General features: G+C 41.6%; 1 protein-coding gene across 1 annotated transcript in view; it reads right to left on the reverse strand.

The window, feature by feature from the left end:
* Positions 1-5955: 5955 nt before the first annotated feature.
* The window catches only part of CHST9 (carbohydrate sulfotransferase 9), an 89943-nt gene continuing 68000 nt past the window's right edge, over positions 5956-27898 (reverse strand). Inside the window, exons 2-3 of the mRNA XM_068396992.1 lie at positions 26551-26588; positions 5956-7077 (exon numbers count right to left, since the gene is read on the reverse strand). Of these exons, the coding sequence (XP_068253093.1) occupies positions 5980-7077; positions 26551-26588 (1136 nt within the window). The 3' untranslated portion in view covers positions 5956-5979. The remainder of the gene's footprint in view (positions 7078-26550; positions 26589-27898) is intronic.

Genomic DNA, 27898 nt, shown 5'->3' on the forward strand with positions numbered 1-27898 from the left:
TTGTTGAGAAACATTTGGCTGAATGTTATGAGATTCACATATATACATTGTGTGTGTGTGTGTGCACATGTATTTATAAAACATGCGCTTGCATTTGTGCAAGTTTGTAGGGAGGGAACTGCTCTGTAGTTCAGCTCAGCTCTCTGAACACATATTGTTTCTCAGATGAATTGTAACTCATTATCATTCCTAAAACTTAAAAATTTATCTCTGGGTGTGTCTGCTTTTATCAAGAATGAGATAATTCAATAGGCAGGTGCTAGTCTGCCTACATCCAGTTTTTACACTGAAGTAACTAGCTTGGGAAAATTAAACCTTTAGCATTTAATATCCTACCGACATGTATTTACAGTCCACTGAGTGTTGATTTACATCTCTGTGTGCTGAAATGCCCAGATAAACCTGCTCTGCTCCTACACCTTATGTCTCAGAATGTTGTTTCTTGAATGCAAATTATATGGGGCACTTCAAATTTGCAAATCTTGGGAAATGAGCAGTATTGAGAGATTCTGTGGAAACTGTGCTTTCTGGAAGAAATATGAGAAAAAAAATGACATAGGAGGAATTTCTACGTGACAAAGACAAGACAGGTATGTGTGCACAGATGGTGACTGACAGTACCATACTCTGAGGCAGGCTTATTAGTGCAGCCTCAGTGCCATGACAACATAGATGTGCTGGACTGGAGCTGGCTTACACTTGACAGCTGACAGTGTACCAGCAATTGGTTGCACCTATTTGTGCTGATATACTTAAAGAGGGCGGGTAATTGTATGTGAGAAGACAGAGGAAAGGAAGCAACAATTACATATACTAAAAAAAAAAAAAGTTATGATTGTGGCCTTGGGATTTTTTCCCGTTCTTTTTGAAAGGACTCTTTCCCCTCTCTCAGGATTGTTAATCGCATCACTTTCAGAAGGCAAACAGAAGAAAGCAACATAGTCTGTATCAATACAGTCTCCATGTTATTAGTCTCCAGGGAGCCATAGAAAAAGTGGCTATGTTAGTAGGAGATATGTTAGTAGGAGATAAATCCTGAGAGTCTCTAGCAGACAGGCAAACTGGAGACTGTCACAAGGGTTGTCAGGACCTCAGGAAGTGCTGGGGAAACATGGCCCTGAGCCCTGGGTTATGCAGCCCAGCGTTTGGAAGAGGGCAGGAGTTCGCGTACGTAGATGGGAACCACTGCTTCGGCAGAACCCTCCAGTTGAGCATCACTTTATTTAGGGCTACTGCACTAAAATAAAATAGCTCCTCTTTACTTGGGCTCAGAATAAAATGAGACAACAAGATTCTCACCCTGTCTCTGTCTGCTCTCCTCTGTACAAAAGGAACTGGAGGGACACTTTCCTCTGGTCAGACAACCTGGCACTGGCTTTATGCTGAAGCAGTGCCTGGGCAGGCTTGACAGATGCGCAGTGTTTTGAAACAGAGCTTTCATTCTCAAGGCTGCCAGCTGCCCAGAACAGAGCTGAATGATGCACTTCTTGGCTGGAACAAAGCTGGGAAGTCCCCATCTTCCTCTGAGCCATTGGAAATAAAACATAAAGAAAGGGCACGATCATCCTACGAGTTAAATTCCATACTAACACCTAATTTCTAAATGCAGCTATTTATCCACAGAGTTCAATGATTTTAGCAGAAGCCACATGGTACAATTACCTTCCATTTACAGGACCACTTTACCAGCAAGGAAACTGAGGCAGAGAGCAGTTCGAGTTTGTCCAACAGGTCCGTGAAGTTAGAGAACTTAGAGGAGGATCCAGGTCTCTGACGTCCAAGTCTGTTACTGCAGCCACAAGCAGAGCTACCTCTAACATACAGTGAATCTGTGGGACTCACTGCAATTAGCTACAGCGCCAAGAGCTCAGCAGGTCTCCCCTAAAATAGGTATTTTTATGAATAACAAATTTAATCTAAGCCATTCTCATTAAACTAAATAATATGACTGTTTCCCCCCCCCACCCACATATACACATTTCAGAAGGCAAATCAATCAGTCCCAGGTATGTGGGGTTACAGTCAGATTCCCTTTGCTGAGTCAGTCAGTCACACTCCTGGTACTCTGTGTTCCTGCCCTGCCCTCTGAACTGCAAATGATACAGGACAGCCGCATCTGTATTTTTTTATGAAGTATAATAATTCATGGTCTGACTTTAGACGTGAGTTTCCAAGGCCTGATTCATTTAGTTTTGAAAGCATCACAGCAGGTTACACAGCTGATAAACTGTCATTAGCATTTCAGTTAAAAATACTTACCTGATGCATGGTCAGCCTGAAGGCACATACAACAAAGACTTTTATGTATAACCTACATATACAATACAAAGCGCTATTAAAATATTTTCCTCTCAGACTTTTGCAAAGTGTCATATTGTAATTTTCATTTAAATTCAAACTACATTTAAAATTAAAGTGGTGATCTCCAATGACAAATCACCAAGATAGAACAGCCTGAGGCAGGAGTAGCTCCAATAAATTTGGCCTTTTGGGGCAGTTACACCAGAGAACATTCCAAGAGGATGTGCCATGTTTGACTGCACTGTGGCTGCACACCTCTGACTTCCAGCAAGCAACAGTTTACCAGCAGTTTTACAAGAGATGGGCGTAATGGCTGTGTCTGAGCTTTGCAAGCCAAATCCTACATGGAAAGAGGAAACTGCCTTATGTGGGCAAATATATCAGAATTTGAGAATGCATCCTATGCAGTTTATTTTTTATTTTAATTTAGTTTTATTTAATTTATTTATTAAAAATATTTTTACTTTATTATTAAATAAAATAATTTAGTTTTCTTTAATACTGATTCATTTTAGAAGAAGGGAAAATATGGAACATTATTTTCCAAAAATCAAGTTTTTGTTTCAGGACGGAAGCATGACTGTCTGGTGTTTGGAAGAGACAAATGAACCAAGGGAGCACCCTCCTCCCACTCCAGCCCTCCCATGGACTCACTGTAATGCCTTTACCGCACATTTGACTTGCCCTGACAACCGACCTGCATTAGAGAAGAGCTTAGAGATCTTCAAATGAAGAAGTGTTCATAACTAAAAAGCATTTACTGTAATGAAGCCCTTCGAAAGAGGCTCTGCATGCTGCAGCTGATCTTTAGTGTAAGTGTAATTGCACCGAATGTTGTGGAGTGTATTTTCATTCCTCTTCTGCATGCATTCAATATCATTTTCTGAGTAAAACAAACATCTGTGCACAGTTGTGGAGGTGGGATTTTACACTAGTTAGAGTGGATGACCTTCAGGTTTTGTTTTTGTCTTGCAGTCGTACAAAACATAAGCCAAGTTACAACCCAACCTCACACTTTGACCTTTTAAAGTTTACTTTTAAAAATGAGGCTATCTTTTATGCTGCAAATTATGCCTTTATCTCTTATAATCCCGTAAGTCAGATATCATAGTCCCACTTCAATTATGCTAAACTCTTATGTTAATTTTAAATCATGTAACTTAATTCCTGGCAAAGCAGGCTGGTGATTTTCAAAATGTGGTTAATGAGGCAAAGTACAATCTAGATTCTGCTACTGAGATCATCTGAATCCCTTAGGTCGCCAAAGATTACTATGGAGAGGCTCTTCTTTATGAAAGTCTGGGTTAGATTTTAAAAAAATGAATTTTTAAGTGCAGTTAGGGGCTATGAAATTTGAATTTGAGCACACAAAGAAGTTAAATTACTTTCACTAGAGCCATAGAACAACAGTGCAGCTAAAACAATTATGCTTCTGTGCATATACTCACTTTAAAGGCCTTAAGTAGTGTCCTCCCCTTTTAAATCACAAATGCAAACCGTACCAGATTTTCAAGATGACAATCCAGGGACCTGATGTCTATGTCCACGGATGCATGCAAATCAATGTCATTTCTCCTCTCATTTGCAGAAGCCAAACATTTGCTAATAACTTCTTTCACCCCCGCCTTGACTCAAAAAATAGCTTTATCTAAGACCAGTTAGTAGATGAAATCTTATGAGACTGTACAGCTTTTTTGATGCAATTACATCGCCCCCGCCAAATCTCTTTCATTCCCTGATCAGACAGGCTGAAAGTTTGTCACTAAAGCAAGCTCAAGGTGAAGCTTAAGTTCTTCATAGACTTTGTAATTTACTACTATTTAGTTCTCTGAATTAAAGAATTCATACGAAACTCATAAATAAACTGGCCTCCATTATTTATTAGCATGTTAAACTTTTTTCCCCTCATATGTTTTTTGGAAAATATTGGTACATAAGCCATTTTTGTCTGCAAATTAATTAACATACATCCACAACAGACAAGAAAAAGCAAATATATAGATATCAAAAGGTACTTTTTTTTTTTATTTATTTAACATCTTCAATAGCCTGGAACAACCTACAAGGCAAGAGAGATTCATTCAGTATTTGAGGTGAGAATCAAAACTTCTAAGAGCAGAGGATCTAGAGAGCTCTGCTGTGTCAGTGGAAAAGATGCTTTTTACACCAAGGTCAAATCCAAGCAAAATCTAAGGCAGTTTTCACATGAGTTAGGAGCCTGCATGACACAACATCAAGACTCTGGCAGGAGCTGCTCTTTTGTTTTACTTGCATCAGTTTCCCGCTAGACTGTTTTCTTATTCTACAACTTGCTATATCAAGACGCAGGAGCAAGACGCCCCAAAGCACTCCAGAAAGCAAAGGTGCCATCTTTATTTTGGAAGGACATAGAAATTTCTCCTCCTCCTGGGACACCCTGACCACCCATCCTACAATGCCATGTGCAACTGTGGGTTGCAGGAATGACCACATACATTGCTCAGACAGCACCTGAGGGAGAAGAGGGAAGACGTGGAGAGGAGATACCTTTCCTTTTATAACCAGGACTGTGGGACTCTGGACACAACTGCCTCTAGGACTAATCACCAATACCCATCCCACCACATAACACTGCAGCATCCATCCGACCCCTGGGGTTTGCTAGGTGCTGACAAGGCAGGAAGGACAGCAAAACACCGGTGACTTCAAGAAGATCTGGGGACAAAACCAGTCCTTGGGTTTGGGAGGCAATGGGCATATACAGCTTCTGTGCAACAAATTGCCAGGAGCTGGACTGATGATTGGATACTGGCAGACCAAGAGCGGTCACAGCGGTTGCAATGAAATTGCTTCTGAGTACAGACCTTATAATGTCCCATAGCTACCACCCTGAGACTTCGGCCTATTACCAAAGATGAAGACTATCTTGAATATTGGGACCCCAGTAGTCATCATGTGGTTGATTCCACTGTAAATTAAAATGTTAATTTTAATGTATGTAGCAGTTCTCTGAAAGAAGGGTCATGTTTGTCAGCTTCAGTGCATCAATCAAAATGGGATAGTGGACTGGGACTTCAGATTGTGGGCTTACCCAAATTTGCTCCGTTCAGCAGTTGAGCTGCTGTGTTATTTGTAGTTTTATGCATTTGTATTCAAGAGCATCCTTTAATAAAAACCAATCTGGTCTAAAACCAGCCACAGTCTAATAGTAATCAAACAACCAAGCCTTGCAACTGAGAAAGCTGCAAACATTTTAGAAAATTAACCAATGCTTCTTTATTAGTAAGTGACAGAAAGTAAAGCATATATTCAAAAATAGTTTCAAAAGCAATTTCCACAGCAGACACACCAAAAAAGAATCATGATACTCTGAATGCTTTTTTCTTAAACCATTAAAAGAACATTAGGTAAGCTAATGCAACATCTGGCTGCGCTACTGCTTCCACAGTATAATCCACAATGGTAAAAGCAGCTTTTTCAGCCATTTTAGTGCAATTGATGCTGTTTACAGGTCTTTTTTTTGGTGCGTTCTCCTATAATTTACTGTGAATTGATGTCACTCGAGCTTGTAAAATACCCACTAAGTCAAGACAACTCCACTTAGCAGTAACTTTGTTTCCTTTCAGGGCTAATATCAAAGTAGTTGTTTTGAATCCCAAAATTATAAATATCTAATAGAAGCCTGAAGCTATTCTGGTGCTATACAATTGGTGATGTATAATTGAACATTAAGTAATCCAAGTAATAGAAGTCGTAGGTCAGCTGTCTCTCCTCCTTCGACAATTCCTTTAAGTATTGCCTCACTACTTCTGCACTTGTTCTCTCATCAGAGGAATGTCTGTCTTTGAATTTAGGAAACTTCAGCTCGGCTGGAGCACCTACCAGCTGCAAAAAGTAATTGGCATCTTCTTCCAGGGTTTCAAACTTTCCTATAAAATCGTAGTTGATGAGGCAGGGATAGCAGAGCTTACTGACTTGCTCCCAATGAATGTCCATTCCTACTGGGCGATGGGAATCTAACAAATATTGGATAAACTCCTTGAACTTAACTCCCGATCCTGTTTTCAATGCCTCTTCATTTGCATTATGTCTATACTTCTTAATTATTGCCTTCCCAAATACTGGATGGTAATAGCTGTTTGGATGTTCAAACTTATCCCTGAAGGCAGATACCAGTCTTTCCATAGGATCACGTACAAATATAGTCTTGGTGTACGTGTTCAAACGTGTGTATATCCCTTTTAGGTCATAACTGTCCAGTTTCCTTAGATGCTTTCCGTAGTGCACATCATCATGGGAAATGTTGTGTGCTGAAGCGGCGAGCCCGTTGAGCACCATGAGGACCCTTTTCCAATTGGAACAGCCTGCTTTTGGCACTTCGCAGTACAGGACCTTATGCCTGTCCTCCACATAAATTCTTGACACCAGTTGCATGAGGTGGGCTCGCAGCTTCTTTCTGCTGTTGTATTTCTTACAGAACTCACGCAGGAAGGACCTGCGCTTTTCCTGGGCACTATCGACATCCTTCCACTTACCATCCTTGACTAATGTCTTGTTTAAAGGGTGCAGTGCAGGGGGCAAATACACCCCTCTGAACTGGCTGAGAGATGACTCGCTCATCTTCTGCTGGTCAGACAGTTGGCTTGCCAAGGAGACAGTCACCACACCGAAAGGGTCAGCTTTGCCCCTCCAGTGCCTGCCACCCGAGATGGACATCTCATGGTTACTGAGGCCAGGAGGAGCACTCCTGCTCCATGCTGCTCTTCTCGGCGTCCCCGGAGGTGGGAGTGTGAAATCCTACAAACATGGAAAGAAGCAGAGCTTACAACACAGCAACAGCCCAGCCCAGCCCATTCACATTGCAGAAGCAGCAAGGATGGCGAAGTGCGCTTGCAGGCATGTGCATGTGCAGGCAAGCCACCTTTAGTACTACGAAGTCTCTTTCGAACCACTTGATCGATACATCTAATTTAGCTGGGCTAGCTACTGAAATACATGCTTCTGAAGCTTACCTGTTAGTGCACAGTAGGTCTTCCTACAAAAATAAATAGCTTAAGCTACACCTTTTAAGAAATCAGGAGAGGTTCACACAAGGAGGCTGACAGTCCTGGTAGGGGTGTTCAGGTGCTTTTCTCTACTGAACACATTTACCCCCCCAAGAGAGCACGGGTTGAGTTGCACAGCCACTAACAGCTCTCTGGAGCACACTGGCACAGCTAACAGCTGCTGCATCTGCTTCCACTGCTGTGACTTAGAATCATAGAATCATTTTGGTTGGAAAGTACCTTTAAGATCATCAAGTCCAACCATTAACCTAGCCCTGCCAAGTCCACCACTAAACCATGTCCCTAAGCACCACATCTACCTGTCTTTTAAATACCTCCAGGGACGGTGACTCCACCATTTCCCTGAGCAGCCTGTTCCACTCCTTGACAACCCTTTCAGTGAAGAAATTTTTCCTGATACCCAATCTAAACCTCCCCTGGCACAAGTTGAGGCCATTTCCTCTTGTCCTATCACTTGTTACTTGGGAGAAGAGACTAACACGCTCCTCGCTACAACCTCCTTTCAGGTACTTGTAGAGAGTGATAAGGACTACCCTGAGCCTCCTTTTCTCCAGACTAAACAACCACAGTTCCCTCAGCCGCTCCTCATAAGACTTGTTCTCCAGACCCTTCACCAGCTTCGTTACCCTTCTTTGGACTCGCTCCAGCACCTCAATGTCTTTCTTGTAGTGAGGTGCCCAAAACTGAACACAGTATTCGAGCTGCGGCCTCAGCAATGCTGAGTACAGTAGGACGATCCCTTCCCTAGTCCTGCTGGCCACACTATTTCTGATATAAGCCAGGATGCTGTTGGCCTTCTTGGCCGCCTGGGGACACTGCTAGTTCATATTCAGCTGGCCATTGATCAACACCCCCAGGTCCTTTTCTGCCAGCCATCTTTCCAGCCACTCTTCCCCAAGACTGTAGCGGTGCATGGGGTTGTTGTGCCCCAAGTGCAGGACCCGACACTTAGCCTTGTTGAACCTCATATAGTTGGCCTTGGCCCATCGATCCAACCTTCTGAGATCCCTCTGCAGAGCCTTCATACCCTCAAGCAGATCAACACTCCCACCCAACTTGGTGTCAGGTGTGAACTTACTGAGGGTGCACTCAATCCGACTTGGAGCAGGCTGTGTCCCCCAGTGGCTGCAAGGTCAGTGTTGATGGTAGGGGACCAACCTAGGGCTCCTAAATAGCTGACATCAGTGGATTTGAGCAGGGTGTACTGACAGACAAAATCCGCCCCTCCAAAAAGGTCATATTCCTGTCCCCTTACAGATAGATCATGTAAGTGGGATGCAGCGGACTGCATGCACATACAGGTGTTTGCAACACAGATGCCTGCACCTGAGCTAGCTGCTTTCACAGCTAAGGCAAAATAGGTGCCTTTAGAGCCCATTCCATCTGACTTATTTAAACATAAACATTAATTACATCAACTAACTAAACATCAACTAGTGACCCTGCAAAGAATGTGAGAAGATGAGACTTTCCTCCCAAACATCTCTTTTAATGTCCCCAGCCACTATGCAATCCACAAGCTGCAGAAACAGCAAAGCTCATATCTGTGTTTTGCTGTCAAATTTTTCAGGGTCTTGTATCATGCAAGTTGACTGAAGAGTTTCTTGCAGTTTGAGTATTTCTGCTCTCTCATTCCTGAGTGGATTCTCGTGTGTCTACTAAGGCTTTCAGATCTTTTCTCCTGTCAGTAGGCCAGCCTGCTGCATTGGGACATCTACATAGCTGCCTATTTTCATTACACTTCTGGGGAGGGGTGATGCTGGTCAACAGGTTTTTAAACATCCTGTTGCAAATACCACATAGCCAAACAGTTAGATGGACACACATGCGCAGACTGCCTGACTGCTTTCATAAGTCTAACTTTTTTGAAAACCTACATAAAAAGACTCCTCTGCCATAAACTGATTAAACATTTACTGGAAAGTTGATTTGTGGACTGGCAGACCGTAAGTGTGGATTTGGGGGGATGGGAAAGTTCATAGGCTGACTCAAATAAGGCTGTTAAAAATTCAGAGGAATAATGTAAGAAATGGTAATGCATGGAACACAATTTGAATCCCAGCTTGAAATAGAGCCTGTGGAAAAAAAAAGCAGTTCCAAGAAAAGTTAGCCTATCTTGCAGTGTAATAATTTCCAATGACAAAAACAAAACCGGGGGATCAGCCTATTCTGTATTGCTGCAAACCACTGACGATCAGGTCTTTGATTTCACTGAACTGAGTAAAATGATTTTTGTATTGGTGAAAGCAAATAAAAGAACAGAACCATGCAGGACTTGTACATCTGTGAGAGAGGGCATGCTGCTGTTTTTAGAGATGCAAAAGGATACTTGAATTCTTTCAGTTTGACATAGTCAGTTTTTCTAACATAATTTGTTTTTTTAATTCTGTTGTCTAATACTTTATTCTTTAAAACAAACAAAACATATGTGCCTAGAGATTTATCCCTTCTGCCCCAGGACAGAAAGAATTCAGGAGCATAGTTAGTGGTAATAACAGAAGGTAGTACCAGTAGTAAAATGGGGGATGACTATGAGCCTAATGGGAATCTCAGCATCACAATGAATCGCGACTTACAAGTGCTACTGTAGAACCACAGACTTACAAATAAATTAAATGCTTTGACCTTAAAAGGAAAACCTGGAACTCAAAAAAGGTGAAAATGAAAAATGTGGGATACACAGAAATCAACTACACAATACCAGGCTCAACAGAAGTAGGCATAAAGTTATACTACAATGCTAAAGTAACCTATAATTGTAAACTCATTGGTGCGGCTCCAGGGAATTTTATAATTTATAAGACAGTCTCCAGTGATATGTGACCGTACTGGTGTTCCCCCATGCAGGGAAAATTCAAGAGAGGGCAGCAGTACCTCATGACTTGGTATGTAATCTGAATTTAGCAGTCTATTTCAGGAGATATTTCAGTGCAAAGACACTTAAACCATCTGAATTTCAAACTAAAGCCACTAAAATGAGCCCTACATTTCAGAGGAAAGCTCAGCCTTCTGAATTCAGCCTGCTGTCCTGAACTAGTGTAAGATGCCTCGGTTCCACCAGGCCAGGAGGGAAAAGGACAGACTGAAAGGTGTGTGGTCTTGATTTTGTTCCATTTCAAACAGTCCACCTGGGATCCAGGACCAACCTCAGGGGATAACCCAAGGAGATACCACAAGAGGATTGCATTTCAGTCTCAGAAACCATGAATACAGCTGTAGGAACCACTACTGAAGGATTTTTCATGGGATTAAAGACTTCAGAGAAGGATGGGCAGAACTATTCAGAGAAATCTCAGGTAACACCCTAAAGGAACAACATATGCACAGTGGGAGTCACTTGAAAGGGGCTCCCTCCAAGTGAGATGAGGCAAAAGAAGAAAGAATCTGTCAGGAAAAAAAAAGGCCCAAACAGAAGAAAAAAAAATATCTAGGGGAAAAACAATGACATGGAAAGTTCTGAGGACAAAAAAATTATCTAAATATGTAAAATACTATTAGTTGCTTCCCCTCCCCACTTCCCCTTCTCATTGAGGCACATATCCCATAGTGAATACAACAGTATTGGCTAATAAATGTTATAAGCTCCACGAGTGATAGTGTACTTGCAGTAAATGCTGGCTGTAACTTCCTCTATCTAAGAATGGCAATGGATAGTGATAATTTTCAAAGGCATAAATGGCTGTTACTTTGCCATGGAAGCTTTCCAACTCAAAGAAAAAGAGATCAAACCTTCCTATACACTTGCCTGAGTAACTAGGTTAGTAGCTAGTAATGAATCAAGCTTTACTTTTGATGAGAAATGTTTAATTAGGAAGTTTTCTTGGGAAACTAACAGAAATTGTTGAATAGATAGTGCCATATTTCTTAAGCAAACCTATTTGACAGTCGGGCTACTACCACTCTTATGTGCATGAGAGAGCTGAAAGCCACACACTCTGAAAGGATTTTAATGTTCTATGATACTAGGCTTACACAAAGTGAGGTGCCTTCTTTGGCTTCCTCTTGGTGCCAGTGACTCTTCAATGCCCATTTTATGACACTTTAAAGATCTGAACATCTCCCTGTTATGTTGATTTTTTTCACAGTGGGAACATGAAAAGAAGAAACTTGCAAAAGCAATAAACATTTTTAAAAAAAACCTTGTCCATTATATCTACGTTCCTAACCGTCCATCCCACAAGCTGCTGAGCACCATTATTTTGGAAAACGCCTGAACGTACACCAACAACAGCCAGCACGCATGTAATCCCATATCAGCCACTAACTCTGGATCCAGATCTTCCGATGCAAACAGTCCTTACCAAACTCTTTGAGCCAAGTGTCCAAGTGCAGGGATGGCCATTTACGGCTTTCCAAAGAGCTGCTAAGTTTGAGAAAAAGCTGCCAGGCATGGGAGATGAACTCCATGGTCACCTTGGATAGACGCAAGGCTGTCCTTGAGACATGCTGACAACCTGTGCAGCAGGTTGTGTACATTTCATTTGAGAATCAAAGTCCAGTGAAGTGTTGCACCCTTGCCAGTAATTACGCAGAGTGCCTTGTTCTCCATTTGCATAACGCATTTGAAAGGAAGTTAAGAGATGGCCATGAGTCCAATTAAGAAGACTATACACACCACCTCTGTCTCCCTTTAGCTAGGCAGGAACTGAAGACAGATTTAGAAATTAGTTTAAATACAAGAAAAAAAGGAATTCAACAGAGCGCTAGTGTGGTGTTTGGCTACTGGCAGGCAACTCAGTGAAGCTGCTGAAACAAAAAGCATTTCTGAGCCATTAATGGGTTCATGGATTTTTTTTTTGACATTTTTATTGCTGGAGATTCCCTGCTCCTCCCCATCCACAAAAGGATTTCTCCTCACTGTAAAAATAAGTAGCCAATACCTTCTTTTACACACATGGAAGCTGTCCTTTCCTTTAATACCTTCACAAGCCACTGGGTAGAAGAAATTGACTACTGCCAAGAACGGTTAAGACTCATCCAATTAGACTTTGTAGTAGTTTTACAATGCACGGGTGGGATCTCATCTAGACAGTTTGCAATTAGAGCAACCTGCCATGCAAAAAGATAATGATGTATTGGAAAGGATGATATTCCAGGGCTGATTTACAAAGATTTAATGGCCTGCAGTGCAGACAGTGCTGTGTTTCCTAAATGCTTTAGAGCTGGATCTTCATTTTTACTAACAAGAATAATAAAATTAAGTGAGCCCAACAGAAAACGTAGGACAAAGAACAGTGAAGGAAAGAAATATTCTGTTTTATCGTGCTTTTCTGTGCTTCCAAATAACTACATTGTAAGTATTCATAATGTATGGTTTGGTTCTCAAGGTCTAGCTAATATGTCTTCTGTCCTAAAACACGCTTCCTGACATAGTCCTCTAAGATGCTTCTTAGAAGCAACTATGTGCATCACCTGGGAGCCTACTGTGCTCTGCGTTTTACTGTGGCTTGCACTTGCCTGTTGCAAGTTTGAGTGCCCGGAGGACCCTCTCAGCACTATTATACTAAATAGCTAATATGGGTGCTCTGCAAACACATGGATATTCAAAGATGATAAAAACTTCATTCCTTAAGACAAGAACAGGTTGAAGTAGGTTTTTTTCGCAGATGAAACTTATGAAAAACAGTTATTTAGAAGGACAGAGCATTTGTGTTTTCCAATCAACCCAAGCAGGAGTTCTGTAGTACGTACTCACAGAAACTTACCCACAAGAAGAAGCAAAGGCCCCCAATGATAAAATGACAGGAGTTTGAAATACATGCTTGGAGCATATTATATCTTTGCTTACATCTCAGTCCTTTGGTATTAGACATGTTCGGCAAGTGCCAAAGTTCAGCATGAACTGAGAGCATTAGATACTTTATTTCACTGCATTAATGTATTTCTTTATGTTGCTTCTTATGTGAGGATTGTATTATAATGACCATATAATTTCAAGACCTTACTTGTTTACCTAGGATCTCTCTGTAGAAAACAGACAGAGAGAGGCTCTTCTGAGACAAGGTCTGTTTTCCGATTCACTCTCTGATTCTATATTGATCAGGGGGCACATGGAGATTGGTCTCTTAAATTAGGGGTTTATATGAAGGCAGCTTGAATACTGGAGGGCTATAAAACAAACATCCTCTTAATTGGATTGTAGATACGTGTGAGTCTTTGAAAAGGTAATATATAGTTTCAGCTTAAACCTCATTTGCTTCAAATATGAGGTTTTTCACATAATTGGGCACAGTTAGAAGGATTTCTTCAGCAGAGGTCCATGATTGTGGCAGATGGCTCAGAACTGATATGTAGTTGAAATATGAGGACAAGTTTGCATGACTCCTATCTTCAGCAAGCCAGTGAAGCCTGGAGCTATTACTACCTTACTTTAGCTGTAAAGACATGTAGAACCATACATAAAGACATGTAGAACCATACTTACACATGTACGTGCAAGTTTTCTTAAGCCTGACAAAAGGAAGGATTGTCCTTAACTTTTTTTGTGCTAGAAGACTGTTTGCAAAGCATAATTCAGAATGGCCAGACTCCTCTACTACTATGCTACCTGAGCTAACATGTAAATACGCTCACAACTTTCTCATATCATAGCAGCTGTGTAGTGTAATGTTGGTGAGCTAAACAAATCCCTACAGGAGCTCCGAATGGAGAGACTATCCAGGCTGGCCACAAGTGACAGGAAATATGGCTGATGAGGTGCTTCACCTTCTGTGCAGTGGAGATAAACCACTTGATTCATCACTTGTGCTTCAAACAGCTACTCCAGAGATAGATAGGCACCACTAAACCCTCACTTTGCAGTGGAGTCATGAATTTTTGGCTTATCTAATTTATTCAGGGCAAATCACCACTGTTAAATTCCTCACAAGCCAGAGATAACATACGTATTCCTTGTGAACACTGCAAGTTTAGTGGAGGTACTTCTGTCAGAGATATCATCTTGTGGCTCATGCACAATTCCATTATGGAAGAGGAAGAATGAAACAACTGTGCTTTGAACTTTCATAGTTCTTTCTGCCTCTAAAGTTCTCAAAAAACCCCACAAAATAGCAGCAAGCTTATCTATTTTCTGGATTAAGATCTAGGAATATTTTCTATGTGGAGCCATTAGTCCTGACAGGCAAAACCTTACTATAACAGACACCACATTTTCCTACGAGATATGTATCCCTAAAACACATGTATTTGTACCAAGCATCTCTAAGGTTACTAAATGAGTTGTGGAAAAAAAAGAAAAAAACGAGTATATGAGGTGCTGCAAAGACTAACAGGCAAACTTTAAGGTTTGTAGCTGAAATAGAATTAGGTTCAAAGGAGGTACTTGTGAACACCAAGCCAGACACAAATGAGAAAAACTAATCATAGTAGGAAGAAAAAAATACTGCAGGGAAATTTTAATTAACAGATACCAGTCATTTTAAATACTGCTTTTCAAAACACAGCTTTGTGAATCAGTGACTATTGCCCCTTGAATCTGTTCGCAGAAAGTTCAGCATCTCACTGTAAGGTGACTTGGGGTTATGGCAAGGGCACTGACAAAGTGAGTGATGAAGAAAAGGGCAGAGGGAAAGAGCTGGTGTTTTTTTTTAATGCAGTGTGGCCAAGTGTCAGCGAATGAGCTGGTGTGGAAAAATTTGAAAGGGGAGCGCCAATCCAGACCTGGTTTTGGAGGAGAGAACAACCCAAGCCCACAGGCAATGGGGAAAGTGGAGAGGCCCAATGGGGTAAGATAAACAGTAGCATTATCAGGATTATAGTAGTAGTCCCGTTCCCATTTAATGAGGGGACAGGAGGAACCCATTTGTCTTTGCCTGAGACCCCCACAGATATACTACTCCTGGTTTTGCACAGGGCTCTCCTCCTTTCCCTGCCCCCTGCCTTCATCTACAGAAAGCACGAAGTGACCCATGCTAATGAGGCAAGACAGTCTGCACGAGCCACCTTCCACAAGCTGATTCATATGGTCAGTAATTTGGATGAAGGAAATTAATCTCTAATTTTACTTGCCAATTCTTGTCCAAATCTGGAATTAACTCCCTCCTGTTTTCGCCCTCACAGTCGAAACATTTGTTTTCTCCAAAACATGCTTGGAATGGCAAGGGTAAGAAAGATAAGGCATGGTTAATAGAAAAAGTACCAATAAAGATGCTATTATTATCAGAAACTGATATGTAAGTTTGCGTGACAGATTAAAGAATCACAAAGACAACTGCAAACAAGTATTGAAAATAAAAACAAGCACCCCACCCCCTTATTACTAATAAAGAAATCATTGTCAAGGTTGATTGATGGTAACAATAAACTGGCTTCTGGACAGTGCAATGCTGATGCTGCTTCTCCAGCTTTCTGACAACAGTTTCATGGGGCTGGTTCTTTGCAGTATAACTTACAGACTTATAAATAAGCACAGAGCTATTGCAGCCCAGACAGCTTGTGTTTGGACAGAGCCTGCATCCAGTTTGCATGGAGTGTTTGTCTCTAGATGTGTAGCTAAGATGCACTGTTAATAAAAGGCAACTTTCAGGTCCAGATATGGACAACTTAATGCTTGGCCATATTTAGCCCAACCTCCTTCCTATGAAGTCACACTTGTTTTGGGAACTGGCAAACCGGTATGTTCAAACAGCATTTAATTCTGAGCTCAGTCTTCCTCTGTGTATACTGTGTTAATAAAACTTAAGTCAGCCACTGCAGTCAGTGGCCAGAAATCTTCATCGGCACTCGTTCTTATTTCTGTACACAACAATGTCATTGCAAAGCAGCTTAAACAACATGAAATTCAAAACGGACTCAAACTAAGCATGCAATACTCATTTTATGAAAAAAAATATTAGAAAAAGACTCTTGGGTTCCACTGACTGGTAGGTTTACTATATGTATACAGGGAGTTTAAATCTGAAGATGACACTTTCAGGTAATCTCTGTATATTACATATTTGTATCTTATTTGAGTTCATTAAATAATGTTAACGTGCCTACTTTTCATAACTTAAAGCACAGAAGCAAGTCAAATAAACGGTTCCCTCTGTGGACACACACAGTTCTCAAAATCATTACTTCCAAGTGCATGGTAATTCATATATACAGTCATTTTATGAAGAAGAAAATAAATGATGCCCCTTGCATGTTCACAACTCAAGCAAGGTAGGCATTTCTGAGCACATTTCATATTTTAAACAACATCTATTTTCCTCACTAAAAACAAGGACTGATACCTGAGGCTAGATGGCAACATCTTTTTATCCAGAGGTATTAGGGACCACGTCTTGGCACTTGCTGATCAACATCCACCCTGCACATGGGAGACCTGGTCCCCATTGCCCTGTCTGCATGAATAGACGTATTTCCCGGGAGGGTGATCTAACTGCTGGGCATTAACCCTAGAGGTTAACTAACCCTGCATGCTGGGACTGAAACCCTGGCTCCCCTCTTCCAGGGAGTGCTGCAACCACCAGACATCGGATAAGCCTCTTTCTCTCTTTCGAGTTCACTTCTATATACAGGAGGGATATAACACAGGTCTTACAGGCAGCAGAAGTTGTAGGCTTGAATCTGCTTGGGCAGAGGAAGAAAATGAAGCTGGACTTCCCTATTTCAGGGAATCACTGATTTAGTCTTCAGATATCCCAACACTGTGTTAATAAGACCGCCCGGCATATCTGTACCTCATGCAGTCCAGTCTGATGGGTGTGAGCTTTCCTGGTGAGATGGCCATTTCTGGGTTTCCACCACACTGAGATAAGAAGTGCCTGGGTCAGGTCAGTCCTGCCAACACTGGGGAACACCTGCACCCTCAGAGGAACAAGCCTAGGAGGCTCAGTTGCCTCCTCTGGGAGGTGATGAATGAGCAGAGGTTGTTGCAGATCTGGACTTGAGTTGAATTAAGGCACTTCGGTTTCCTTCCAAACCTGCTCCCCCCAAACTACAATGAAGATATAGCTATTTAAATAGTTGCTTAGATGTTTGTTCTGAGTAACCAAATGTGGAGCTTGGATGCCCATTAAGATATTTAGAATATCTTAGAAAAACAAGGCAAAGAACATGTGTTATATGGGAAAACAACATGATCCTAAGCCCAAAGGTTTTGAGTCAGGTAACAAATCCTTTCCTCGGTTACTCTAAAGGAATTACTGCAGCTGCAAACATCAAGCTACAAACAAGCTGTTCAACAAGATGTTCTTACAAGTGGTGACACAAGTGGCAGCCTAGTTTTGGAGGAGTTTCAGTCACGTTTCCCCATCTCATCTCTCCCTGGCAAGCACTTTCAGTTCCTACCCATACCCAACATGGCAGCAGTGGGCAACGCAGTGGCTTCACCACCTGCATTCACCGGCCAGCCCCTCTGCCCTCCTCCTGAAATGGATATGGAGCTGGGATACCAAACAACTGCCTTTCCCCAGCGAGGACAAAATTCCCCCTCTGACCAGCCAGTACCCTTCACGTTGCTGAGTTCTTCTCTTATAACTGTGTCAAATTTGGCTAAAATTGTCCCCGGCTTCAAACATTACTGCAGGAGGACTGAGAGGGAGATGGCCTGGCAGTGTGACTGGACAGGTCTTCCTAGGGCGCCCAGGGCATTTACAACCAGCAAAATGTAAAAATGAAGATGATTAACAACTGTACTCCTTCCCCACAAAACCCACCATTCCCTCTGAGAAGGGAGGCCTGTAACGTAATGCTGTGCTTCTGCATACATGGCAGTATTTCTCACATTAGTGGCTGTGGTAAGATCCACAGGGATTTTTTGCTGGTAAACAGAATCCATTTCTATCTTGTCTGCAGGTAAACACACTTATCTTCCAGCATAAACGAGACATCTTGCTCTTTTAGAAATAGTAAGAAAAGTTTCAATGAAACTAGGTTCAGCTGAAGAATATTAATGTATATTCAGGCATGAAGAATTCAATTTCCTCCAGATTGCTTTGGAAGAGACAGTAAGATCTCTAGAGGTCTCAAAGCATTTTGCCCTCAATCAAAATCATCATTTAATTCAAATTAGATGACTTCATTGGTAAATAAAAAATAAATAGAAATGTGTAATGCACTCTAGGTTTGCAAATATCTCAAATCTGTGTTTGCTACATTCATACACTTTTAAACAAATTCATGTTCAATTTTACAAAAAAATATTAATACTTGAGAATTGATCGCATTAATAAATTACTGTGGGACAAGATAGGCTGTGGATTTACAAAAGGGTTTATCCACTGCACGCTCCCTCCTCACACCGACTGAAAGGTAGCATACCCCATTTTCACTGAAGGGGGCTAACTCATGTTTATTATAGGTAAAAGAAAATACTCTAGTTTATTCTGTAGCAGGTTTTTTTTGTATCCACACAGTATGTATTGATCTGCAAGCGGTGCCACAGATGATCAGTGTGCCATCCAAACACTAACTAGTTCAAGCACCATCCCTCCTTGAAGCAGACGAATAGTGAGAAAGAATGGCGCTGTGGTTAAGGGTAGGTGCATCAGCCAGAACCACAGTGTTTGGTTTTGTAACATTGAGAAAGTCACTTGACCTTCACACTTCATTTTTTCCAAGTCTGCAAAACAGGGAAAGATAATAATTGCCTACCCCATGTGAATATTGTGATTCCTAATTTCTGATTAACACTGGTAGAAAAACCCTTGCCATTTTACAGAATGAGAAGGGACTACGAAATCTGAGAATCAGGATTGCAACCCAACTTCCCAGCCCATACTGCCCTTCATTGCTCGAACCTCACACCATTTCTTTCAATACTTCTGTTGAACACCCAGTCATCTTAGTCTCTTGCATACTCTAATGCTTGTTTTTTTCACAAGAAGGATCATTTTTCACAAAATTGAAGATATTTTTATTTTCACACACTGCATGTATGCTCCTGTCTATACAGCCTGAGAAATGGTTTCCTCCAGAAGGATACTGAAAAGGTTCTCAAATAAGAGTGTCTGCTGTTCTTATTTGAATAATACTTCCTCCTGCATTTTTCTGAGATTCACCATCTCGGTACTATACATTATTTAAACAGTGAAAGACTCTTACGTTATCTGAACTTGAAGGGGGCAGAGGATGGTATCAGGAGCAGCCCTGATCAGCCTGGAAGAAAGAAAATGTTATCTGTAGGGCAAACCTGAACAATTTTTCCTGAACAATTTTCCTATCTGATCAGATATTACATAAAGAATGGAAAATTAATTTTTGAAAAATGCAACTTCTGCTTACTGGTAAACCAAATGTGCAGGGGGAGCAGGAGGGATCTCATAGTCAACCATACAGGGCTCAGAGGTGACCATCCAAGCATATGCATGTAAACAAGTGAGTACCTACAGGATAGCATAATAGGGGAAGCTCTCATACCTTCTCTGGGAAACCAGCATGGCTGGGTGCCTCATGCCTGTACACTACTGCATGCTGGACAGGGAGCAAACAGGAGGAACTAGAGGTCTATGCGTAGTCTCACTGGGATCAGAGAGACTTGGTAGGACAGTTCACAGGACTGAAGAGCTGCTATGGATGGATACAGACTCTTCAGGAAGGGCCAGCTGGGATAGCAAGGCAGGGAGTCACCCTTTCAAGTCAGAGAGCAGTGGGGACACATGGAGCTCTGCCTTTGGAGAGATGAGAGCCAGTGGAGAGCTTGTGGGTCACAACTAGAGGGCAGACCAACATGACTAACACTGTAGTGGGTGTCTGTGACAGAGCCCCTGATCAGGAAGAAGTAGTAGATGAGATCTTCTGCAGACAACTGGAAGAAGCCTCACGTGCACAGACTCTGGTCTTCACAGGGGAATTTAATCACCCCAATATCTGCTGGAGGAGCAGCAGAGCAGGACATAAGAAATGCAGGTTTGGGGAGTGCATTGATGACAAATTCCTAATGAAAGTGATCAAAGAGCCAAGAATGAGAGTTTGGCTGCTGGACCTCACACTTACAAACACGGAAGGACTGGTCGGAGATGTGAAGGTCAGGGTGATGGCAGTTGCCATGAGAAGGCGGAGTTCAGGATCCTGAAAACAGGGAACAAGGCAAAAAGCAGGATCACAGCCCTGGGCTTCAGGAGAGCAGATTTTAGGGTGTTCAGGGACATGCTTAGAGGAAACTCATGGCATATGGCCCTGGAGAGGAGAGGGGTCCAGGACATCTGGGTGAAGTTTAAGGATCACCTCCTCCAAACTCAAGAATCGTTCATCTCCGTGAGGAGGAAATCAAGCAAAGGTAGCAGGGGTCTGCATGTATGAAAAAGGAGCTTCTGAAAAAAAAGAAACATAAGAAGGAAGCATACCAGAGGTGGAAGATAGGACAGGTGACTTGGGGGAATATAGAGACACTGTCTGATCATGCAGGAATGGGGTTAGGAAAGTCAAAACCCATGTGGGAGGGATGTGAAAGGCAACAAAAAAGGCTTCCACAGGTCTATCCACAGCAAAAGGAAGATTAGGGAAAATGTGTGCCTGCCGCTGAATGGGGTAGGGACCTAGTGATAGATGACATGGAAAAGGCTGAGATACCTGATACCTTCATTGCCTTGGTCTTTTCTAGTAAGACTGGCTTTCAGCAATCCCATGCCCCTGAGACCTATAGGAAAGTCTGGAGCAAGGAAGACTTCCTCTGGTGGAGGAGGACCAGGTTAGGGAGTATTTAAACAAACCTGATGGGATGCACCCATGAGTGCTGAGGGAGCTGGAGGATGTCACTGTGAGACTATTCTTTATTATATTTGAAAGGTCGTGGTGATGAGGGAAGGATCCTGAGACTGGAAGAAAGCAAATGCCACTCCTAGTAGAGGGCTAGTAGGAGCACTGAGAAATCTACAGGCTGGTCAGCTTCACCTCAATTCCTGGGAGCATGATGGAGCATGGGATTATTCCTCCCCAGGTGCATTTCACTTTGCTGAACTCATGAGGTTCTTTTTTTGTCCATTTCTCCACCCTGTTGAGGTCCCTCTGAATGGTGGCACACCTATCTGGTGTCTCAACTACTCCTCCCACTTTTGTATCCTCTGACAACTTGCTGAGGGTACACTCCGTCCCATCATCCTGGTATGTAATGAAGAAGTTAAACAGTATTTTATTCAGCTGTGACCCCTGGGGTACTCCATTGGTGACTGGCCTCCAGCTGGACTTCGTGCTGCATAGATTTATGAAGGGGAAATCACGCCTGACTGGTCTGATAGCCCTGCACAATGAGATGACTGGCTCAGTGGGTGAGAGGAGAGTACTCAGTGTTGTTTATCTCAAATTTAGTATGGCTTTTGGCACTGTCTCCCATAACGTCCTCATGAAGTACAGGCTAAATAAGTGTTCAGTGAGTTGAACTGAAAACTGGCTAAACTGCTTAGGCTCAAACGGTTGTGCACAAAATCCAGCTGGAGGCCAATCACTAACGCCCCAGGGTCAATGGTGAGTCCAAAACTGTTTCACATCTTCATTACTGACCTGGATGATGGGACAGAGTTTACCCTCACCAAGTTTGCAGACAATACAAAACTGTGAGGAGTGGCTGATACCCCAGAAGGTTATGCTGCTATTCAGAAGGACCTCAACAGATTTGAGAAATGGGTAATCTGGAACTTCATGAAATCTGACAAAGGGGAATGCAAAGTCCTGCACCTGCAGAAGAACAACCCCAGGCAGCAGTACAGGCTGGGGACTGGACAGCTGGAAAGCAGCTTCACAGGAAGGGACCTGCAGGTCCTGGAGAACAAGCTGACTGTGAGCCAGCAATGTGCTCTCATGGCAAAAAAGGCCAACAGCCTCCTGGGCTGCATAAGGCAGAGCATTTCCAGCAGATCAAGAGAGGTGATCCTTCATCTTTGCTCAGCCCTAGTGAGACATACTGGGGAGTGCTGTGTCCAGTTCTGGGCTTCCCAGTACAGGAAACATAGACATACTGGAATGGGTCCAATGTATAAATGGACATGGACATAGACATACTCCAGTGAGTCCAGTGAAGGGCCACAAAGATATTTAAGGGGTAGGAACATCTGACATACAAGCAGTGGCCAAGAGAGTTGGTACTGTTCAGCTTGGAGAGGAGAAGGCTCAGGGGGATTGTATCAAGGTATATAAATACCTGATGGGAGGAGCTGGGGGGAGTAAAGAAGATGGAACCAGGCTCCTCTCAGTGGTGTCCAGTGACAGGACAGGAGGCAGTGGGCACTAACTGAAACACAAGAAATTCCATCTACATATAAGAAAATACTTTTCTACTGTGTGAGTATCAAGCACTAGCACAGGTTGCCCAGAGGTTGTGGAGTCTCCATTCTCAGAGGTCCTCAAAATCCAGCTAGACGTGATCCTGGGCAACCTTCTTTAGCTGACCCTGCAATGAGTAAAGGGGTTAGACTAGATATCTCCAGCTTTCCAACCTCAACCATTATGTGATTCTATGAAGCACATGAAAGTGAAATAATAGCTCAGTTTGTTTAGTGGGCTAAATGCATTAGCTCTCTTGAAGATTTTCAAACTCCTAATTTTGGGGGAACAAAGTAAGTAACACTGAGGAATATGACCTCAAACTGGGAAAATGGGAGCAAGGGACATACCTATTAGATAACCTCAAAGCAGCAGCACTTGGAAGCTGACATGTATGGACTGAACTTTTCCTAGCTAGGTCATGTGAGAGGATGAAGGGGATAGAAGAGAGTACTGAAGTAAACTACAGCAGTGCACAAGGAAAACCAAGGAGTGTGGACTGAACTGTGAAGTTTTTGCTTATATTAATATGGGTTTATTACACCATGTGCATACCTGAAGCATCCTTCAAGTCATAAGTCATTCCCCAACATAGTCTGTCCAACAAACTTCCATTGTCATTTAATAGATGTTTGAGTTTTCTTTCACCTCTTTACTTTGGCAGAAGGTGTATATATACTGACAGTACATCACAGCTGCAGTTATCCCTGGTCCAAGCCTAGCTCTAGCAAGTACATTGCTTCATCACAGTCCTTTCTGTGTTACTGTTTCCCCAAACTCATGTGCAGAAAGGGAAATGTTCCCTGACAGAGATGTTAAAAGACTAAGAGATGGATATGCCACTGCCAGAGAGTCTGCCTTGAGGAAAGTGCTCTTCAGGGATAGAAGAGCGGGACAGATATTGTGGAGCACTCTCACCAGCCTCCTGACTCAACCTGAAGCTAGGCCACAGAAGGAACAGGCTCAGGTCTGAGCTCAAACACAGCTGGGATTTTAACCCAAAAGTCTGACTGTGCAAACAACTTCAGCTTCTAAATCAAGTACGCATATTCTTGTTAGTGATTCAGAACTTCTGAGAGGCACTGTCCAAAACCATGTGCAGGAGTATACATTAAGACTACAACACAGACAAATCTGAGTGGCAAGAAAGAAACATAAAGGATTGCCTTCAGACACATTTTGATTGGCGGTCTGTAACGTGTTTTTTAGCCAAGACTGTTACACAGTTAGAAGCACAAGGTTTGTTCTTGTTTCCTTGCATTTGCGTTAGCAGTAGTTAACATGCTACAGCTAATCACGCTGTACATTGGTGCCAGGATTTATCCTGAAGCTGCAAAGGTAGTTAAAAACAGGTATTGAAAAGCAGAGTGCATACCATTTCTAGATGTCTCTGCTCAGGCAGAGAGGTAGATGACCACTGCTGTTAAACGAACATGCATACCTGTATATATAAATGACAAAAAAAGTGCTAAAGTAAAACCAGCAAATGCCTTATGATCAAAGGCAACAAGGGCCAGTGACGATGATAACTGTAGTCAAAGGTTTCTGGAAGCAGATACTACCTTAGTGTTTTATCAATGTCATACTTCACCAAACTTTGCTTAGGCTTTAGAAAGATCTAAGAACCACACAGAAACAACAGTGGTCTTCAAGATGTGAGAGGTCCCAGATACCCACAGATAGTGAGGGGTTTACCTAGCAGGAGATCACTAGGACAGGAGCTTTATCATTTCCCCATCCCCTCTCTGTTTCACTCACCTCTCAACATGACATTTCCTGCTATTTGCCCCTTTGCACTCCTGCTCCTGTCAAGTTATAACATCATTCATCTTCTGCAGAGCCACTTCTCCCTCACTTAAGTTTCTGGCAGCCAGTTTAACTCAGTGTTGTTGCACTGACTTAAAGGGGACTACAGGATCTTAGGCCAGATAAGTATCTTATCCTGCATATAAAATTTCAAGTTCAGTATTGAAAATAAACATAATCCTTCCATGGGAGATATTCCCTTAGGATCAATCCCAGTTCAAATCTTTTTATTGAAGTAATGTTACTACAAATCAAATATGCAGTGCCTCTGCAATTTTGCCCTAAATTATAGACCTGAAAATGAAATTTATTTCTAATTTGAAACGTTCTTCCATTTCTTGGAAGTCCAAAGGAAGTTTGTATGGAATGGAGCATCACCAGCTTCACTAGTACTCATTTAAAAGTGAATGTCTACCATTTGTTCCCAAATCAACTTTTTACATCTTTATTTAGATACACCCTCCACATATCAAGACAATGCAATTTTGCTGCAAAATTAGATGTTCTTAAGTTAACTGCAGAGAGACAGAACAGGTGAGCAATTCAAGGAGGGCAAGACAGTGGCATTCAGGAAAAGACCGAGACTGGATACACGAAGTATGGCACCTAATCCACTTTTTGCAACTATGACAAATATCCTTTTTTATCACGATGCACTCTTCCTCAGAAATGGGTAAGGTCTTCCACAGAGCTGATTTTGTCACACAGAAAATGTGCAGAATTAGGTCTCCAATCGGCCATTCACAGCCCTGTCAATGTACCCTCAAGCTGTGTTTTAAAAATACGACTGCCCCCCCTTCTGGCCAATGAGGACTCCCCAAAGTGGTTCTGCAAGACATTTCAGGTTAATTTTAAAATGCAGTTTAGTTTATAAAAGTTAATTAGACTTGTTTTAGGATATAAACTCTCAGTCAAAGCACAGAACTTCCATTAAGTTTCAAAACATTTCTACACTTATTTAGGGAAAGTGAAGATCTTCCTTTGCTTATGTAATGCCATATTCTGGGCTAAATATGTTCACCCATCAACTTCTCAAGATAATGGGAAGGTTGTAACAATTCTGGATATTATTTGGTGTTGCATGACCAGGTTTCTCATAAGCTTCCAGACGCACAAGGGCTTACTTGGGTCAGGAGCAGTGCAGCTCAGGCCACTGAAATTGACACAGTGACATCAATGCCGAGCTCTGCCACGGCAGGGGAAGTGCTGTTAGACCCAAACCAAGCCACCTTAGGTGGCCAGTCACCTGGCAGGTTAGTCTTCCATCTAGATGACCAATTCACAGATAACAGTGACATAATGACGCCAATGCCTCATTTTATAGCTTGGAAGGAAGACTACTTAAGGGAGGGTAATTGCTGGAATACAAATATTTTAATGGCTGCTTTTTAAGTGACTTTTCAAAATAAATCTCACGAACAATCCAGATACCCATTTATATGCCATCTGGATAACAGCAATCAGTAAGAGGACAAGAAGCCAAGAATGAGAAACAGCACAATGCTTCTGTACAAGTCAGGTCCTTTCAATCTGGAAGAGCAGGTAATTTAGGAAAGCAAACTCTTGGTTTCCTCCTCTCTTTCTGGTTAGGGGAAATTTTTCTTCAGTATAGTTCCTGTATCCTTTTCCTAATGCTGAAATGATAAAGTGCAAAATATAAAGGTTTTTTTTCCCTAACTAATTACTCCTAACTGATACAGTAATAAAGATAAGACAGAAAACACCTTGACAAGCAATGTCACAGTTTAGTGAAGCCTCAGTGAAAATTCATGGCAGAAATGAAAACCTAAACATTGAAAGACACTACTTACATATGCCGTGCACATATTTCATATAGATAGCTTTCTCTTTTTTAAAAGGAATACTAGCAAACAGGAGAAATATCACTTTTTTTTTTTTTTAAAAAAAAAGCGTAATTCTGTGCTACAAAATTTGATACCAATGAACAAATTACCTCTAGGCTTTGTCCTCACCATCAATATATTGAGAAGTAGATGAACTACTTTGCTTAAATGGCAAATCTTGGGTTTAAATCAAAATGATGGCTACTCTTGTGAATTCGACACATCTGCAGAGCCAGGCAGTGTCTGATATGTGGTCCTTAGCACACCTGTATAGTTAATATTAGCCTATCCTGTGAAGTTCTCCACTTTAATTGCTACAATTCTTCTACATGAAAAATTAAGTAAAAAAAAGTATGGAAGTGTGAAAATACCTGATTAATTATTTGTTGTTGCAATTTTTCTCCAGACTCTGAAAGAGAAGGAAAATAATTAGTTTGTACATATTTTAATGAATATGATCATGTACATACAGAACAAAACCCAGTGAATTCAGCAAAAAAATAATCAAACCTTATAATTAAGAAAGAGAATTTAACATGTAAAAATTACTTGAAACTTCAAAATGGAAATCTACCTAAAGTAAAAGAAACACAAGCCTTCTTAATCAAGATGTAAAAAGAAAGAAGATTGAGATAGGCAGCCAATCTTGCTAACCTGGAACCCCGCAAGAAACTGCAACATTCAAAGTGAAGACAACAAATTTCAAATATGTGCTATGAAGTATCTTAATATTGTGAGATGTACTGCTGCATGTATACGTGCCTGAGAGACTGGTAGCATTCAGCTCAGGGTTTGACCATTGGAGGAGAAAAGCAGCTTCTGCTATTACCCTAAAATAAAATTACATGCCTGTGTCAAGACTGAGGTTAGGCACCAGCTGGCTTAAGGGAGAAATTCTATCCTGGTAATATCCACAAAGTGGCAAGCTGAATTATGGTCTTGCTTCCTTATTCTGGTCACCTTCTGCAGTGTCCTTCAGTGTGCTCCTGAAGACATGATCAAAGCCTAGACAGGACTTTGCTTTTCTACAGCCATCTAGGACCCTATCAGCAATGACACCTCAAACCTATTATTTCTTTTTAGATCAAAAGGGACAGTAATTTTGCCTCATTTACTGTTCCCATGCACTACTTGTCAAAAGGGTGGCTGGTATCAATTACCCTCCCTTTGCTCCTGGAGACCATCCACATGTATTGGGGAAAGTCAGGAATTTCACATTTACCTATCCAGCTAGGCTACATGTACCCAGAGGGGTTTTTTTAAGTAATAATGATAGGACACTGTTTACAACCTCTCAGTATCACTATTAACTGTCAGCATAGCCTGCCTAGCACAGGCAGTTGCCACCTCCAGCACTGCAAATGATATTCCATTTCAACAGAATTTTTTCATAATGATATGTGTGGCACCAGATAGATAGAAATTTTAAAATGAAGTGAAAATATTTTAAATGTTGAAATACAGTACAAAGACTCTATTAACTAAAGGAAAATGATCTTCTCTACTCATCCCTGAGAATACTCCTCAATGAAAGCATTATAGATAATACAGATAAAGATAATCACTTTAGGCTATGTTATAAGATTGTCTCTTAATGATAATTATTTCCTGAATGCTTGCGTGGTGTTTTTATTTGCTAAATATAAAAATTATGCTTTTTTGGCTAAAAGAAAACAGACAACTACCATTTAGGGGCCACTTCTCAAAATGTACTCCCTT

This window comes from Nyctibius grandis, chromosome 3 (assembly GCF_013368605.1).
Source record: "Nyctibius grandis isolate bNycGra1 chromosome 3, bNycGra1.pri, whole genome shotgun sequence".
In the NCBI taxonomy this organism is placed as follows: Eukaryota; Metazoa; Chordata; class Aves; order Nyctibiiformes; family Nyctibiidae; genus Nyctibius; species Nyctibius grandis.